General features: G+C 55.1%; 1 protein-coding gene and 1 long non-coding RNA gene across 3 annotated transcripts in view; one reads left to right on the forward strand and one right to left on the reverse strand.

The window, feature by feature from the left end:
• Positions 1-848: 848 nt before the first annotated feature.
• On the reverse strand, positions 849-7,934 carry LHX1 (LIM homeobox 1). The gene is made up of 5 exons (XM_023203980.3): positions 7,051-7,934; positions 4,934-5,160; positions 4,560-4,837; positions 3,080-3,245; positions 849-2,694 (listed from the first exon to the last, which is right to left on the reverse strand). Exons 1-5 carry the CDS (start codon positions 7,218-7,220, stop codon positions 2,315-2,317), a joined length of 1,221 nt encoding a protein of 406 aa, XP_023059748.1. The 5' UTR covers positions 7,221-7,934; the 3' UTR covers positions 849-2,314.
• Positions 7,935-8,760: 826 nt separating this feature from the next.
• LOC111537314 overlaps positions 8,761-18,603 on the forward strand; it is a 30,295-nt gene continuing 20,452 nt past the window's right edge. The window contains exons 1-3 of one of the 2 annotated variants that reach the window (XR_002729967.2): positions 8,761-8,858; positions 11,990-12,174; positions 17,535-17,640. This is a non-coding gene — a long non-coding RNA (uncharacterized LOC111537314). Of the gene's footprint in view, positions 8,859-11,873; positions 13,224-17,534; positions 17,641-18,603 lie in introns of those variants that run through there. The other variant, XR_002729968.2, reaches the window with a different exon arrangement.

The raw sequence follows: 18,603 nt of genomic DNA on the forward strand, positions 1-18,603 counted from the left end.
TGGAACTCTAATAGCATCTGATACTGAAACACAAACGTCCACAAGAGTATTTCATAGTGGATAAAATATTCAGATTTTTTCCAAGTCTAATAAAGGATTGGAAAGAATTGAGCTACTTTTAGGACCTTTTGGTAACTCCCAGTTGAAATTTGATTTCTATATTAGTAATTTTTGTTCATCTTTCAGAGAAGCTAATATGTATCTTGTGCCAGGCAAAATAGTTTTCCTTCTGGGGAACTTCAAAGGTAACAAATACTATAAAACAACAATTTCATATCAGTTCTGTGAAAGGGATTAAAGTATTTCATTTCTAGCTGTACTATACCTTCATTTTATATTATCTTTCAAACCACCAAATTAGAAAGCCTTTACATTATCTTTCAAACCACCAAATTAGAAAGCCAGATTATCTATGGGAAATGAATTGAAACTGAAAAGGACCACCTCTAACTATGTATTTACAAGTATCTGATATTCACAAGCCCAGTTTTGCATGTGCAGGGAGAGTGAAAGAGGGAATGCCTTGGATTTCCTGCCTAATCACAGACCTGGACCACTCATTTTTTAGCCATGGATTTGATTTCTATTTCAAGTTCTATATTAACTTATCAGCAAACATCTCTTCAATGATATCAGTTAAATCCATAGGATGCAAATCTGTAGCTAATAACAGCAGGAAGCCACAGAGAAAAGCTTGGCTGGCATTAGCAAAAGGTTTCAGCCACAGCCAAGGCAAAGACAGATATATCACCCCAATCCTGCCTCTCTTTTCCACCTGGCTTCTGAGGACCCATTCAGCTCCCCATCAAGGCTCCCCTTTGAACACATCAAGTAACACACCAATTATCTAAACATCAGATTTTCTATTTTTATTAAAAACTCACAAATTTATTCAACATGTTTTCTTTCATACAGTGAATGGTCTAATATGCACTGGAGGTCACACAAGCTTAGGTTTATTAGAACAATAAAAGACATATGAGAAATTTAATATATAAAGAAAAAGTAGCAGCTGTTGACTGCATATTTGACCATAAAATTTAAATATTTTGGACTTTTATTTTAAAGACACAAAAATAAAACCTGTGTGGGTCTATATAAGTCATATTAACAATTCCATGAATGTTCAACAGGACAAAAAATTAGCAAAGATGTTTTTTTTTTTTAAACCTTGTAACACTTTTTTTTTTTTTTTTTTTAACACTTTCTCAGGTTGCTGGTGCCAGGCACCTTTACAGTATTTGTGCTATAATTATTCTATTTGGCAACTGTCTGAATAGCATGTTTTCTCTTTGCCTCGTGTAAACAACACCTTTTTACAAACTAGCACAGTGAGCCGAAAGCCCTGCAAATCTGTCAGAACATCTACAGGAAAAGAAAAGGAACAATTTTGGTTGATTGCTCAAAACATTTTGTTTTCGAACAAGAGGTTTGAAAACAGGATATATTAGTAAAACACTGAACTCCTGAATTTAACATTATACGTAAACAGTTGACTGTTTTTAGTTCAATAGTCTTTTTTTTTTTAACTTTTTTGTGTGTGAAGGTAGAATACTTTTCTTGTACAGCTGATGTTCAAGTCATTTTACTAAGCGGTCTGGCTGGAGACCATCCTACCGAGTGTGTCCGTGTACGTGTTTATGTGTGTGTGTGTGTAGTTTTGTGAAGGTAGAAGAGTTGATACGGAGGGCTTTACATTTAGAATTTTGCAATTTTGGCAAAAACAAAAACCAAAAATCCAGATAGACAAAAAATATATATATAGTCCCACCTGATGCATGGCAGGTCGGCGTTTCTGAAGCTATAAGAGTTTGTTGTTGTTGTTGAACTCTGAGACAACACTAATAAGGGATATCCCAGAGCTAGAACCCTCTTGGCTGACCCGGGAGCGCCGGGGGCCGCTTCACCTCCCTCACGGTTGTGCTCACGGCCTCCCTCCCCAGGGCTCCTGGCATCGCCAATGGCTGTGTGCACCCGCGGCTGCCCTGGACGTCTTTTCGCCGCCCGCCTGCCAGGCGCACACGCCCGCGGGGTCTGTCCACGGATCCGGGTCCAGGTGGGAGTTGGGGAGAGGTCTGCATTTCCCTTGGGGAGCTCCAGTTCTGCACGTCGAGAGCCAGTGCGGGGATCCCAATCCCACCTCGAGGCCGATTTGGATGCTATTTCGTGTCCCCCTTTTCCATCCGGAAGGAGAATGGTTCTCGAGGCTGGAGGAAGGGGGTGGGGACTTGCTTTTTATGTTTTTTTTCTATTTTTCTTAAATAAAGGTTCATTTCTGTACAACCACGAACTCCGCAGACCGTGCAAGACCCCGCTACCACACGGCCGCCTCGTTCATTTCTGGGGGGTGGGACAGGTGATTTCCGTAGCTTGCCCCACCGTTGACCGACAGCGACGAGAAGGGCGGGCTAGGCCCGAAGACCTCTGCCGACATGGAGTGCAGAGGCCCGGGCAGGCTGGGCTCGGGGCTGGGCGAGTCCCCGGGTGGGTGCGCCAGGATGTCGGTGAACCGCTGCGCCTCGCTCGACGGGTGGTGGCCCGGCAGAGGGTGCTCCAGGCCACCCAGGGGCGTCCCGGACGGCCCAGACGACGGCACGAAGGGTAGGTCCACTGGCGTCTGGGCCTGCGAGGACGGGGGGCCTTGCGGGAAGAAGTCGTAGTTGCCCCCGGGCCCGTAGTACTCGCTCTGGTAATCTGCGGAGCGGCGGGGAGGGAGCAGGACGTCAGGGCCCGGCCGAGATCCGGCGGGACCGAAAGGGAGGGAAGGCGCGCCCTCGGCGGGCTGAGGAAGACCACGCGGGGAACTCGCCGATCGCGGGGAGCCCTTGCGGGCCTGGGTGCAGGGAAGAGGCTGGGCGCAAGCCCGGGAGTTGCCCCTTACCACCCAACCCCGTCATTCAGGGCCGGGAATTGGGCCCTCGGTCTCGCCGCCTCCCCTAGACTTACTCCCAGCCTTCGCCCTATTCGCCCGGACTCTCCAGTGGCTTACAAAGAGGGAGGCGTGCCCCCCGCGCTGCCACCCGCTTTTAACGAAGCCCGCCCCGACCTGGCCGCGCCCCGCCGCTCGACGCGCACCCACCTCCGTAGAAGGAGAAGGGGCCGTTGGGGATGAGCTCGCCCGGCTCCAGGCGGTCCACCAGCGGCCGCATCCGGCGCGGACTGCGGAAAAAGGCGTGGCGCCGGGCGCCCAGCGCGCTCAGCTGCTTCATCCTCCGCTCTTTGGAGCGCCGGTTCTGGAACCAGACCTGCAGCACAGGGCGGCGGGGTGAGCCCTCCGAGACTCCACCCCCGACTCCGGGGTTCTCCGCGCCTAGCTAACACCCCTCTACCGCCCGGCTGGCCGACTCCGCGCGCGCGCGCGCGCGCGCGCGTGTGTGTGTGTGTGTAGGGTAGTGGTGACGGGGCGATCTCCGACTAGGACCACTCTGGGAGGACCCTGAGCCAATCAATGGTGAGCAGGAATCCAACAGAAGGACCTGGACAGGCCGCCCTGTCTGGAGGGAGGCAGTTGTGGTATAGCTGGGGTTTTTCTAACAGTTACACTATCACAGTTACAGCTTCTCTGGGGCTGTACACACATAGAGACTACGCCTCTCCAAAATAATGTCAGACACACACCGGGCTTCCATTTCACGGTCTCTTGCAGCAACCCTCCTCCAGCCATGACAGAGACACAGAAACAGCCTGTAATACCAAAACTCACAATCTCCTTTTCACACCCATGCACAATCTCACAGTGCCAAACATACTTATCCACAGCCTCTTGCCAATGGTGACACAGACACACAACTTGTCATTCATGCACACAGGTTCTCATAGTCTCCTGCAGGCCTCAGGGTCTTCCGTGTTGCACACATGTGCACAGGCACGGCCAGCCTCGCAGGCAGGTACATCCACCCACACCCATGCAGGGCATCCAGGCCCGGTTAACCGGACACCTAGCACTGAGCCAGAGATTCCCCTGGCCTGGAGCTTCCACAGTCTCACCTCCTTTCCGCCCACAGGCCCAGCTGCCTCCAGGTGGCCTCCCATCCCCATTTCACTCCAACTGGCTGGAAGCAGAGCTGACTCCCGGCGGAACCACCTCTCTTTGGAGGGGAAGTCCCTGATCTGGGGCTTGTCTAATTGGAGCAAGGATCACAAATTTGGAGTTGCAGACTTAGAAGGAGTTGACTTTGTGCAGAAGGTAGAGGCACTGATTGACTCTGGGGGACACTGAGACTTCTCTGAGAACCCGAGGTGGGGGTGGGGTATGTGCAGAAAGAGGGCTCCCCACTCTCTCCAGAGTGTTCAACAGTTCCCCTCCTCCAGCCTCTGGCTGAGCTCCCGCCCCTCCCCCTCCACTGCCACGATCACCTCTGTTGGGCTGGGAAGAGGGCTTTCTAGATGCTCGAAGGCATCAGGCTTTTCATAGGTCCCGCAGGCTCGGGATGTGTCTAGGCACCCCACCTCCAGACTCCATCTCTCACTTCTCTCTGGATTCTGGGGTCTCCTCGGCCTGAGTGCCCAAAGTGGCAATATGGGCCTCTGTGGGATGGAGAGGCGCGCTGGGGCCTGACCTGAATGACGCGCATGTTGAGGCCGGTCTCCTGCGCCAGCTGCTCGCGGATGTGGCGGGTGGGCTTGGGTGTAGCAGCGAAGGCGGCCTTCAGCGTCTCCAGCTGCTTGGCTTTGATGGTGGTGCGCGGTCCCCGCCGCTTGGCGCCCAGGTTCTGGTCGTCATTTTCGTTGCTACCCCCTTCCTTGTCTGACACGTTGGCGCTCTCCGAGTCCTTGGCGTCGTCCTGCGACGGGTCTTGGGAATCCGGAGACAAACTGGGGTCACTGCCCGTGGTGGCTGAGAAGAGGGAAGGGACAGATGAGCCGGGGCCTTGGCGAGCCTTTCTCCCCCAGGACCCGCTTGCATCTAGCCAGCCGGGAATTGGGGCCTCACCCGAGTGAAGGCTGTTCTCTTTGGCAACACTGCTGTTACTTAGGTAATCCTCTTTGCAGACGAACTTATTCTCATCGATGATGTAGAGCTCCTCGCCAGTGGAGAGCTGCTTGTTACACATCATGCAGGTGAAGCAGTTCAGGTGAAACACTTTGCTCCGCGCTCTCCGCACCAGGTCGCTAGGGGAGATGCCCTGCGCGCAGCCTGCGCATTTGGTACCGAAACACCTGCGGGGGTGGGGCGGGAATGGGTCAGCCAAGGGCAACGGGGAGACAGGCGGGGAGAAAGATGACAGCGAGAGAGAGGGAAGATGTAAAAAGTGGAGGAAGTAGGAGAGGAGAAACGGAGCGGAGAAATAAGGGAAGAGAGAGATAAAGAGAGGCAGAATTCCGGTTAAGCAGGTGAGGAGGCAGCAGGAGAGACAGCAAGGCACCAGGGAAGAGTCAGGGAAGAGATACACACCAGGCGGTTAGAGCCAGGGGCCCAAGCTGCCCCCCAAGCCCCAGCCTCACTCCCAGCGTTATCCCAGAGGAAAGATGCATCGTCTAAAGAAGGTGGCAAGGCAGTGGCCTGTGGGGGTGGGGGGGAACAGGGGACACTTATTTTCCGATTAGATTCAGAAAAGCCGAATTATAGTTAGAGCTTTATATAAACGTGTGCGGAGCGCTGCTTTTCTCTCGTTCATCGCAAAAGGACCCGCACACAGGCGTGGGGTTGGCGAGGTCTAGTCCCGCTGTTGGTAAACAAACATAGCCGCGGGGAGCCCCCCGTAGCCACAGCGGGGCCGCCGCCACGCTCTTGCCTGAAGCGGGGCAGGTTGGCAAAAGCGGGAGCCGCGGGAGCTGGCTCTGGGCGCCCTGCCGCGGGTTGTGGAGGCCAGGCCTCAGGGACCCACTGGCAGCGGGTACGAGTACGGTTTGCCACCCTCCCGCTATGATCCAGTCATTGCAAAGGAAAACCGAGCAGCCCGCGGAGGCTCAGAGGCTCAGCCCGCGCGTTCTCCCGAAATACCAGCGAGCACGGAGCTTTGCTTCATGATTCCACGCAACCCAACCCCAGCCACGAGTCCTGGAGCGGCACTGGAGACATCGCGTCTTGGCCCTCTGAGTGGCTTTGAATCCCTCTTCCTCCCTGCTCCCTGGTTTGAACTATGACCACAAACTCAGAAAAGCAGAGACCAAGTCAGCCTTAGGGTAGAATTACAATTCGCATTTGCGCCTGTTCTTCTCTGTTGACTTGTGTGTTTGTGTGGATGGAGTGGCAAAATTGTGAGTGTAAGATAATATAATTAAAATACTAAACGGATAAGGGGAGTAGGGAGAAGTCTCCCCACCAGCAAGCTGGGGGTCTCGGCTTTCCCCCAGGTTTCAGCAAGGAGGTTGATGGCTGTGGCTGGCATTTTCCTCCGAGGACTACTGAGCGGAGCCCGTGGGAGTAGGAGTCGCCTGGGGCTGAAGCCGAACCACCAGACTTCGGCAGCCAGGAGAGCAGGGAAAATCTCCGGGCACTTCGCAGGTTACAGTGCGGCAGTTTGGCCAGGTCTGCACTCGGAGGCCTGTCCGGGTTTGGGGAAGACCCCCGGGTGTGCAGGATCGGCCTTAAGGCCAAGTTCTTTCCTGCCGCTGACAGGGCAGGTGGCCCAGACACTCTACGCAAAAGGCTCGGAGCTTCCCGCCAAGACCGCTCGGGGTCCGAAAAGGTAGTGTGACTGGGAGGGAGCCTGGGCTCAGCCTGGTAGGCAAACAACCCCGAAGGCCTGGAGAATGCAGTTGCTGCAGAGCTTGGCTCCGGGAAAGACAGCAGTCCGGACTACAACGCCCGAGGCTGCCCTGTCTCTTCCAAGCTTGAAGGGGCTTCTGGGCAGAGTCAGGCTCAGACCCTTTCTTCCCAGGCACGTGCAGCCAAACCCAGACCCATAGTTTCCAGGATGCAAGCAGGGCCGCGTCCCGAGCTCCCAGCGCGCCAGCTGGCGGAGAGGCTGGCGCCCGCGGGACTTGGCTGCCCTCTCTAGAAGCAGTTCCTAACTGGGCTGCGAGGCCACGTAACCTCTGATCCGAAGCTGGCCGGGAAGGGCCCGCGGGGAGGCAGCAGCAGAGGCGTGGGAGGAAAGTACTCACCGGAAGAAGTCGTTCTTGCAGTAGAGTTTGCCTTCCCTGGAGAAGCACTTCTCGGTCAGGTTGCATTTACATTCACAGCACTGGACGCACTTGACGTGCCAGGCCCTGTCCAGCACGTTCAAGAGAAAGCGGTCCAGGATGGGCCTTTTGCAGCCGGCACAGTGAACCATGGTCTTTGGTTTGGTCTGATGAGGCCCAGAAAGAGCGGGGCAAAGTAGAGCCCAGGGCTCCTGAAGACAACTGGCACGAACTCCCCAGTCTCTCCAAAAAGAGGACACACACTCGGCCGTGCAAGCCAAAACCCGCACCAGGAAATCAAAGTAGGGTGGAGAAAACGAGGCTGATCGGGGCCTGGGGGCGCTTCAGTGAAGTGTGCAGCCGGGGAGTCCCGGGGCCCCGGGCTATAGCTGCGCCTCCTCAGCTCCAGGGGCGAGGAAAAGAAGTCTCAGGCGGGCGAGAATGCGACCCTTCTGCCCAGAGCCCGCGAAGGAGTGAAGGTCAGCGAGAACGGCGGCGGGAACGGAAATAAATAAATAAAAACGGAGACGAAGAAGACGACGACGACTCGGCGAGCTCGGGTTGCGAGGAAAGCGCAGCTGAGTTCTCCCGGGCTTGAGGTAGAGCTGTCAGAAGTCAAAGTGCATCTGCTTTTGTCGGGGTATGAGGGCGAGTGTGTGCGTGCCAGGCTGCCCACCACTGGGATTTCCCCCTCTTTTTAAAAAAAGGAAAGGAAAGAACAAAAGGAGCAGAGAAGCTTTGGATCCTAAACTGCCGGCAACGCGCCGCGCTTCCGGACCCGCGGAGCGCCCGCGCTGGGCCTGGGGGAGGGGGCGAGGGCCGAACGAGGGGGGAGGGAGACGGGGAGGGTAGGAGGAAGATCTTGGTGTTGATTGCTCTTGTTGCTTAGGTTTCCCCGCTTTTGGAGAAGTGTTTGTGTCAATCGAAAAGAGAGGGACAACTCCGGGCAGAGGCAGCCAGGCGCACTGGCTCCTTCCCTACCGCCCCAGCCCAGTCACCTCGGCCCTTGGCCTGCCTGGCGGCCTCCGTGTCCTCAGGGCGACCCTCCCTGCGCCCGGGCTCCTTCGGGAGGCACTACGGGCTGGCTTCTCACCGCGCCTGGCCGTGCATCGTGGCTCCAGTCACAACTCGCGGCCGCCTGGGCGTACAGCCCCGCATCGCTCGGCCCACGCTCTGGCTGCCTCCGTCTAACCCCACAGTCGCTCGACTTTCTCTCCTTTTCCTTTTCCCCTTCTTTTTTTCGTTGTGGTGGCAAATCTGGGTTTCCTTTCTAGCCTCCTTCCTTTTTTTTTTTTTTGTTTTTTGTTTTTCTTTTGCAGCGGGAGGAGTCGGGGAGGAGGGGGACAGCTTGGAGAGCTTTAAAAAAAAAAAAAAAATGTCCTGGCGCAGCGGCTACAGTAGGCCGGCGGCTGGAACGGCTCCGCGCGGACCGCCGCTGTCGCCGCCCGGGCCGCGGCTAGTTGCTGGCCCTCCCCGGGCGCGTCCCTCAGTCCCTGGTCTCCTGGCCCAGTCGCCGCCCTGGTGCGTCTCTCCCCAGCTCCGGCGACTCGGTCACTGCTCCTGGCTGTTGGCTGAGCTCTGGAAGCCCCCTCGCCTTAATGCAGCGCCCGCCGACGTCACTGCGGCCTGCGACCAATCAGCGCCTCGCGGTCCCTCTGTAAACCATTCTGCATCCCCTGGCCCGGGAGAGTGCGGGGAGACCGCGTTTAGAGGATCAGTGGCGGCGGCACCCGCGGCCCCGCGCTGCGCGGACGGCGGGCAGCACCTTGCCCGGGCCCCCTCCTGCTCCGGTAAGGCGTGGGTTTCGATGGGAGGGACAGAGAGCGAGCGGGAATAGGCGCAGGTGGAGGCCAGAGTTCTGCTGCGGAGTGGGGGTAGTCCAAGACTGAGCCTTGTGGAAGGTTGGGGTGCAGCCGGGTCCGGAATCCCAGGCGGCTCCGCTGCACTGCTGGGCTTTGCAATTCAGCGGCTGTTGGCATTGTACCCCCTTACTTTCTAGACCTGGAAGTTTGTTCCAGGCACAGCGCACATCTTTGGAGGGGGAGGGGGCGCTTAGCAGCAGAATCTCCCTCCTCCCGTCCCTCTTTCTGTGCCCCCTCCCCCAATCCATCCAAAGTCCACAGAGTCCGGGCGAGCTGAGTGTCTGTCTCCCACAGAGCACTCTCGCAAAGTTGATTCGGGCGGTTTCCTGATGGGGGCGGGGAGACCGGAGGCGCGGCGCCGGCGCGCTGTAAGGAGTGGACCGGGAAGCGCCACGGGTGAGGAGTTGCAACCCTGGCGAGAAAGTTGTGAGAAAACTGTGATCCGGAGACACCTTTTACGTACAAAAACAAACGACTAGGAGGGAAACCGGGGGCTCCAGCGGCGGCTGGGGGTGATGGTCGTGGCGTTGGGAAGAGGGAAGGAGGAGCGGGATGCCAGGACGCCACGCAGAGGCTGCAGTAGATGGGCGTGCAGTGTATGGGCAGCGTGTGCCCGGATTCCAGTCCTCCTCTGTCCAGGCTTCGGGTTGGCACCGGCTTCCCCAGACAACAGCAAACCACACCCTCCACAGTTCACTCCTCAGGGAACCCGTAACTCTCTAATCCCTCTCTGGCTAGGAACTCGGGACCGCCGCCCCCAGGGGCGCATTTGCCCAGACGTGGCGGACAGATCCTGGTCTAGAGTGCCTTCGCCTGGAAGAGTTACTCTAGTTTTTCGGAGCACTCAAGTCAAACCCTAAATTCCGTTTCGACCACGCCTGTTCTGGGTGGGCTTAACCAGGATTTCTCCTGAAGTGGAGTCTGAAGGTGGTTGGGCTGGGCGGTCCCATTTTTGCTCCCCATTTTTGTGCTTTGGGGGAAGGAGTGCTAGGAAGGCTCATTTGACCCGAGCATGGAAGACCATGACGGTGGGCGTCCCTCCGGAGCTGGCTGGTATTGTGGAATTGGCCTTTGGACCCCGCTCGCGATGCGCAGACCAGGCGGAGGCTGAAACGGGGGAAATGCTCGGGGAAGCGTAGTCCCATTGAGCTTGGGCTGGCAGGGAATCCCGCTGTACAGATGGAATACCCTCTTCGGACGAAAGGGGAAGCTGCTACAGCGAATCTGGCTTGCGCTCCGGGGAACCGTGGGGTTTTAGGGCTCTGCCAACGCCCCTTTGCTGACTCGGCCCGCACCGCCCAGCAACCCCGAGGCCCACAGGCAGCCCCCGCCTTGCCGCCGGCGTCACTACGTCTTGGAAACCGAAGCCGCGGAGACTCGCAGTGCGACTTGTTGGCGTTCTGCCCTGACCCCTGGGTGCCGGAACCCTAACGCCTTCTCCACACTTTCTTGCACATACACATATGGGCTCCCGGCTGCCGGCGGGAGGAGCGCAGGGAACTAGTCAGCTCCTGCGCGCCGCCGACCTCCGCGGGTCTCTCCCAGGCACCCACGCAGGGCGGGGCAGATGATGGAGAAGGTGGTTCTGTGACCTAGCGGGCGGGCTCCGCGGGCTCGACTCGGCTTCGCGCTCCTCCTGCGGACTCGACACTTCCCGGCGGAAGCCGACCGGTACTCGGTAGGATTCTGGCACCCCCGAAAGCGCCAAGAGCCGTGTGGCACCGGGTCCTCACTTCCTCCACCCGGACTCCCAGGCGCCTCCCAGCCTGCTGCGCTGCGTGAGGCCTGCGGGGAGGGGGCCCATCCAGCCCTGCTGTACTCACCCTCCTCCCCTCCCCGCATCTGTCCCGGTTCTCGCCGCCAGCGCCCGCGACCCAACCTCCCCTTTCTGGAATCTATAGTGGCCCCAGTCCCGGGTGGCTCGCCTCCGCCCCTGCCCCAGCTGGGCTCCTTCTCATGCAAAGCAGAGGGGTCACGGTGGAGTGTGGGGCGGTCAGTGGGACCTACCGGACGACAGCTGGACCCAGCTGCCGGCCCTTCCCCAACCCAAAGCCTGTCACATCCCTCCGGTGGGCAGGAGGAGGTTGCTCCATCCATTTGGGGTGCAAGAACCTTGGGACCTAGGTGTAGGGGAAAGAAGGCCCCTCTCCACAGACAGACCAGCGAGGCAGGGGAGTTGAGGGTGAAGACAGGACGGTCGCTCTAGGGCGTCAGGCTCTGTTCTTCCTGGTGTCCAGATGGCTCAGTAAACAGGTCCGCAGGAGCCAACCCTGGCATCTACAAGGGGGGGTCGGGAGCACAACTCAAAGTGCACCTCTTGGCTCCAGATTCTAGGTTTGGAGTCCAGATTTAACTCCTCCACAGGGACAGCACATTAGACTAATGGTGGGTTTTGTTTTGTTTTCGTTTCCATTGAGCTTTTGTTTTAAAACATAATCGGTCGCAGGGACATGGAGAGAAAATTGACCAGGCTTTCTAACTTCGCCGTCTGCGAGGCCGCTCAGCTCATCTCTGCATTTAAGCCAGTGTCCGTTCAGCGAAGAGCACCAATCTTCCCTCCTCACCTTCCAGGCCACACTTATTGTCTGCATCCTCAACTACGCAAGCGCTTTCCTAACCCAACGTCCTCCACAGACCCACAGCCACTTACACCGCCCAGGACCTGTACATTCTGGACCAGGGTCCGTGGGGATCATTTTCGCTGATAGCTCGGTGACTGCAGAATCCTTTCCACCCTCCTCCCAGTCACCCCCAGATATGGCCCCAGAGGGCCTAGGAGGTGACTTTCACAGTCCAGGTTTCTTTTCTTGAGAAGCTCCTTGACGATCAGTCCCAGATCTCCTGGGTTGGAGAGGGTTCTGTCAGCCCTCCCCAGATGCCTTGCAGTTTGGGAAGCCTGAAGCTGCCCCTCTCAAACTTCCATCTCCCTTCCTTCCCCATGAGGTTCCAGAATGACGCTCGGCCCATGGACAGAGCCTGCCCAGTCACCCCGGGGCTGCTATTGATCCCGAGGATGGTGGCCGCCCCTGGCCGTTTCCCTCCTCTCCCTTCTGCTCCAGGACAGCCCGAGGAGAGAAAAGAGTGATAAGGCCATGAAAGGAGGCATCTGGGGCGGAGCCGGCTCTAGGAGGTTACCCCATGCAGAGTACACACCCAGCTACACCCGTTCCTGTAGGAGGAGGGAGGAAAGAGCACCCCTGGACTCTGCCGGTCCCAGAGGCCACGCAAACTCCGCCCAGACTCGGTGAGGCCGCGGTAATGCCACTCAGGGAACTGCGTGGATAAGGTCGCTCGGATCTGAGCGCCAACGTCTCCTGCCTCTCCTTCCCCTCTAGGTCTCTCCAGACTCAAATTGCCTTAATCTCACCCATCACTCTCTCATGGAAATGATCTACTAGTGTGCAATACTTTACAGCTTGTATCACGGTCTCCCCTGAACCGTATAGCAAGGGGGTGGTTGGGGGTGGAAGAGAAGGGTACTATCTCCACTTTCCCGGCCAGGGAGCCCAGGTTAGGAGGCTTGCCCGAGATCCCTAGGTCAGCGCACTATTTAAGGTGAGAAGTTGGGTGGGGGGCTTGGCACCTTGCTCCAGTGTGCACTTTGCGCCCGGCCATGTTTTCTAAGCAAGGGGGGCTTGGGCTGGTTAAGGGGGAGCACGGACCGCAGGACTGGGAAAGGGCAGCATCCCGCAGGCCAGGGCGTCACGGTGTGCGCCTGGCCTGGATAAACAACTCGGGCTTCCCACCAGCGCTGGAGGGACCCTGGGCATGGAGCAGGGGCGGGGGGGGGGGGGCGGGGGCAGGGGGCAGGTGGAACAGCGAGGTCAAGCGTGGAGATCCCAGTTGCCAGTCAGCTCCGCGCAGCGCAGCAAAGACAGAGCGTGGATAATCTCGGGAGGGAGACGCTGAGCTGAAGAACAGAAAAGAGAGATAGAGGCAGAAGTGAGGAGAGAGGGACAGGAAAAGAAAATAAAGGCAGAAACCCAGGGAAAAGACCAGACGGAATACGGAAAAGCAGGCGGGGATAAAGGAAGGAAAGATCTGTCGGGGAAATGCGGGGACGAGTGGAGGAAAAGAAACAGAAAAGAGACCCAGCCACGAAGAAGGCCGCGGGGAAGGGCGCGGAGCCGAGGGTCCTGCGGGCACGAAGCGGGTGTGCGGTTTTGGGACAGGCGAGTGCGTGCGGAGGAAGGAGGCAGCGTATTTGGTGGGAGACTCTGCGCCCGTGGAAAAGCGGCTCTGGGCAGGAATCCAACAAATAAATAAAACGTCTAAGACGGCGTGACAACAATGTGCATTTGGGTGCGTGCCCGTGTTCCTCTGTCTGAACACACTCACACCCAGTAAGGAAGACAAACGGGGCTCGTGCCTCACAGTAATTAATCCTCTCACTAATTGACTCTCTCCTCTTACCTAACGGCGGTGGTCACTGCCGATATCTGGAGAGATATCAAGTGGGGGGAGACAGAGAGAGAGAACCCCAAAGCTAATGACCTTTGGGACTGGGATTGAGTTTTTTCTGGACTTGGCAGCTCTGAGCCCTGCCCCCACCTCCACTTTTGGGCAGAGTTCCATAGATGTTGCTGCCTTCCTTCCCTTTCCAGGTTTTGGGCAGCATTAATAAAGATCTCCTCAGATTAGGGTCACACACACTGAAGCCCTTCTACCGCCCTCCACCTGGGGAGATTAGTTTCAGAGGCTGAAAGCCACCCCTGCCCCTGGGACATTTCTTACCTCCCTGCAATAGGAAAGCTCCCCTCCCCTGTTGTTCCCCCAGGGGCCCAGACCTTGCACCCCCTTCTTTCAGGCAGTACTAACTCTTCCAAGGACCTGGGCGGTGTCCTGCAGTCCCCTAGGGCAGGTGGGGTTTTGAATGGGCTGAGAAGCAGCCTGGGGTTGATGGAAGGAGAGCGATGGGAGGTCAGGGCAAGGATGGGGAGAGGCTTCCAGAGACAACCCTCCTCAGACTTGGGTTGAGAGACACAGAGGCGCAGAGGGGCACAGCTGCCACTAGGCAAGAGCGAGGCCTCTAGGGACAAAGGAGGGAAGGGTGGGCTCTATGCACTGTGGGAAGGAGCGCCAAGTGTGTGACAGGCAGGAAGGTGGTCGTGTCTCTGTGACAATGATGGTGACCGTTCTGGTCTCTCTGTGTGAGCATGGGGAAGGCCCCCTATGTTCCCTCATATCACCCTCAGTTTTCAGACTGGGGAGAAGAGCCAGAGGACTGGCCTGGGACTTGATGGTCCCCTTGGTAGCTGAGTTGGCTGGGAGGGGCACAACACGCACAGTCTGTCTGGTAATGTAGCTTTGAGGCTTGGGTTTGGGAGGTGAATGTCAACTCTCACCCCTGGGAGGTGGCAGCTTTGATCTGTTGGCCTCCTCAGAGGCTAAATAAAGAAATGCTGGGATCCATAAACCACCCAGCCCGGAGAGAGGAAGGCGGCAGGAAGGGCAGCTCCCTAGAAAAAAATCCACTCCCCCTCCCAACCACTAAACACATTTTTAATTGTCCCTTGGGAACATTTGTACATTTGACCAAAGCAAATCTCAAAGCAGTAGCAGCAAAATGAGTCAGAGGGGCTGGTGGTCCAGAGAGAGCTGGGGATCGGAGAGGGGGAGGTGAGGAGAGGTGGCAGGCATGTTTGGGAAGGTGAGAAACTTGGCTCCTTTCCCACCATCTCTGTCAAGCTTTAGAAAGAAAGTGAGCAGGAGAAATAAAGTTCCAGGGAAAGAAAGAGAAGGGCATATAAAAGGCAAATCCAGCCCAGAAAGGAAAGAAAGTGAAGAAGAAAGAAAAAGGCGGGGAGGGGGGAGAGACTATAATAAAAGAGGGTGAAGGCGGCCCCAGGAGGCTGGGCCTCGTCCCAAACTATCCATCTTCATTGTCTCCGTGTGTGCAAAGGCAACTCTGGCATAAGGAAAACCCACTATTGGAGCAGAGGCTTTATTTTATATCCTATACATCAGGAGGGAGGCAAAGCTTTATTTTCACCAAGAGACAGATATTTTATTTCTCTCTTACGGTTTTATGTGTGAGAGATGTCAGGTTGCCACAATGGATGGCTAATGCATAGGCAAGAGGAAGTCGTGTTGGCATGCTGTGTGTCATGGGGTCTTGGGGGGGTGAGCGGGCCTGGGATTTAGGGCTGATGGGATACTCGGGGGGATTTCTGCTAAAACATCTCTCTTCATAAATCCAGAAGCATGGTCAGCTCAACAGGGAGAAGAAGGAGTTTTAGAGAGAAAAGAGTTGGGCTTAGTAATAAACGAACACACAAAGGAACTGCTTACCTTCTAACACGCTCGGGCAACGGGGGGCATGACAGCCCCATGGAAATGCAGAGACCCATGTCCATGCACAAAAGTGCCATTCACAGGAAGGTATTTTCCTGACACAAAATCCAATGTCTGTTTCCTTTCCTTCCCTTTCCCTGTGTTACATTTTTCCACCCTCCTTTACCAGAAATCTTTTTTAACCTCCTCAGAGCCTTGGGGAAAAGAGCCATTAATTTGCAAATCATCTGATCTCTGAAAGGATCAAGATGCCTGGTTTTCACTGCTAAATCCAATGTCTTGAGTGGACACAGAGGCACACACAAGCCCGTCATGCTGCCAACCCTTGGGAGCATAGGTGCCAGATCTGAAGCCTAGAGACTCCCTCTCCTCCCGGGACCTCCCGGGACCTGCAGCTGAATTAAGCCTTAGATTCCAAACTGCATAATGTTCATATTTTTAAACCTGGAGAGAAGTGGAGAGATGAAGGGGGACAAAAAGAGGGGGAACTTTGTTAATTAATATGTTCCATTCAGGACTTAGACTAATTGTCTTCCCCACTTCCAGCCACCCCCCCACCTAAGCCGTATCTTACAGGAGTTGCTTTTATTCATTCTCATGTCCTACTCTTCTCATTTTTGGATTAATATCTACTTGTTTAATATCTACTGTGGAGCAAAAATGTGACCACACTTTCTCCGTCTTTGCAGAGGGTCAGAGGCAGCACAGGATTCCTAGACAAGGAGCGTGGAGACCTGGCTACACTGTCCCTGACCATTGGGGAAGACATTTAGCCTTTCCAGTTCTCAGTTTTCCCATCTGTAATATGAGGGGATTCAGCTAGATGATTACGAAGGTCCCTTCCAGCTCCGACCTCCTCTGGCCGAATGAGATAATGTGTGAAAACACTTTGTGAACGCTAACACCAGACGAATGCCAGGGATCATTATTATGATTCTAATCAATCCTCTTTTCTCCACATGGATCTTTGCTGTTTAGTGCCAGCAAGCAGGCTAAAGAGGGTGAAAGCAAGAAAGCTTAGCCGAGATGGAAAAGCTCTGTGCCGTGGATGGAAAAAAAAAAAAAAGCCCTACATCTCCAGAAACATTGTGTCTCTGTGTGCCCCCTGGGCCTAGTAGGAAGGGTTGGGGAGGAGGAGGCCTGACTTGGTATGACCCTCTTCGGTCTACATGGTGGCACAGAGTGTATTTCTTCAAAAGCATTGTTGGTCTCCAAATGACTGACATGGGAACCTGATGGGAAGGCGATTTGCAATTGTTTTTTTCCAGGAAGAAAGAAAGAGCAAGGTGTAGCTGATTAGCAAGTTAATTATTTCAGTACCCCAAGGGTTCCAGTGTGGTGGTAAGTTGTCCAGCCCTGGTATAATTTCACAGTCCGTGCATTTCCTGGTGAGCACCTGGGGTGCCCGAGTCTGTCTCTTTCTCCTTCCACCTGCCTTGTGTCTTCCTGACGCACCTGGGGAGATGAGCAGGGGCTGGGGAGGTTGATGGTACAGGGTACACATTCGGCTTAGGCTGCGGGTGGGGCCACACTGAGAACAGGGTGGAGGAAGCCCAACTGATGCCATCTACCTCCACTGAGTGTTTAATTATCTGGCCCTTTCTTCTTTAAAACAATCTTTTGTTTAATAAATATTAATGAGGCAAGTTATCGGAAAGTGTAGTTGCCATGAGGTTATTTCCCCAGCCTTAGCATGGAAAGAAACTGGGTTTAAGGAGCCTTTCAGCCCCTCACCGCCTCCTACCCCGCCAGCTCTCCCCTGCTCCTGTTCCGCAGCAGCTCCTCCGGTCTCACTTCAAGATTTGATTTCCCCTTGAGGGAGGGTAGGGGAGGAGGGAGGATTGTGTGGTCAAATGGACACTTCCCCTCGGAGAGCTAAGTTGGAGATGTGAACATTAGCCTCAAGAATTAACAGCTTCTGCCGCTCTCTGCTCTCAGGGCTGAGAGGGCCAGCCCCCCGCTGCTCCTTCCGAGATGGATGAAGGGAGGGCTCTACAGTTTACTTAAGAGCGGTCCCATCTGCTCAGACTGGCCTTTCATAAGGGGAGGGATTTATGCAGTGTCCTTGTGCACAGACCTGGGATTTGGCTGAAAACCTTGGGCCTCTGAGAATATTACTGAACACTAAAACGTTCAGCCATGGAGATGATTCATGATTTTGTCTGCATGGACAGGGTGTGTGTGTGTGTGTGTGTGTGTGTGCGCGCGAGCGTGTTTGTTGGGGTTGCACGCACATTGATGGGTGCTTTTCACCGTTTTCACTTTGAATCCAAATGTTAGGAAACTTTTTTTCCTTCTGTATTCACTCAGGAAACAACCCCTGGCACCAGGCTCTGGAGACCCCGCTTCCTGACTCCAGCGGTGCGAAGATGATACAATACTTTCCGGCGCTGACATTCAGCTCTCCCCCAAACAGGTTGGCTGACAGCTTTGCTAGTCCTTGGAGAGGGACCGGGGGCTGTCTAAAACGACAGTTCTGATGACTGCTTCGTTGCTGGTGGCAGAGGATTTGGGGCACAGGGGTGGAGTTAAGTCCACTTACAGTTTCAATTGGACTTGCCCTCCTTTATTTTACAGTCCTAATGGGTCTCTATAGGAGAAAAAGTAGCGAGAGAAACTTAGAACGCAGGAAAGCAAGCACAGGGAAGAGTTTCTTGTCTCAATCTTGGTACTGCCGTGCCAAAATGAAGCCCAGGGATGGTTAAAAACAGATCCTAGGGGCCGGGTACCTTGGCTCAGGCTTGTAATCCCAGTACTTTGGGAGACCGAGATGGGAGGATTGCTTGAGGCTAGCAGTTCGAGACCTGCCAGGCCAGCATAGTGAGACCTCATCTCCAAAAATAAAAACTTAAAAAAAATTTTTTAAAACCCAAAAATACAGATCCTAGGGAACAGAGCTTTGAGGTTCCCTATGGGATTTTGGCCTGACTCTCGGGAGATGAAGAAGTCCTTGGCAAGTTTGAAAAGACCTACAAGTGCCATCTATTCAGGGGACTAAATGTGATTTATTTTCACTGCCCAGTGGTGGGTAAGGAAGGAAGCATTTTGCATTTTCAGCTTGTAGGATGGTCATTGGTGGTCCTACCATCTCGCTCATGTTCAAGTTTGGTCTTGTAGATGAAACCCCCAGCTTCCCAGCTCTTAGTTTTTCTTTTCCCTCAGGCCATTCATAATTTAGCTAACATTCTAGTCCATTGGCCAGCGTGCATTTTGAAAGGTGAGCTGGCAAGCCTGTAACTGTGTGCAAGGTTGTTCTGATTTAGGCTCCAGGAGGGATATGGTTTCCCCATAAGAAAGAAAAGTGAGTGAGAGGCTGAGGTGGGAGGTCACTTGAGTCCGGGAGGCAAAGGTTACAGTGAGCTGAGAACCATGCCACTCA

The sequence above is a fragment of the Piliocolobus tephrosceles genome, chromosome 16 (assembly GCF_002776525.5).
Source record: "Piliocolobus tephrosceles isolate RC106 chromosome 16, ASM277652v3, whole genome shotgun sequence".
NCBI lineage: Eukaryota > Metazoa > Chordata > Mammalia > Primates > Cercopithecidae > Piliocolobus > Piliocolobus tephrosceles.

Coding starts and splice junctions, on each gene's coding strand:
- LHX1 (XM_023203980.3), bottom strand. CDS start 7,220: ATGGTTCACTGTGCCGGCTGCAAAAGGCCCATCCTGGACCGCTTTCTC. Junction 3,246..4,559: donor TCAACATGCGCGTCATTCAG/GTCAGGCCCCAG, acceptor CCTGTGCTGCAG/GTCTGGTTCCAGAACCGGCG. Junction 2,695..3,079: donor CCCCTTCTCCTTCTACGGAG/GTGGGTGCGCGT, acceptor GCCGCTCCGCAG/ATTACCAGAGCGAGTACTAC.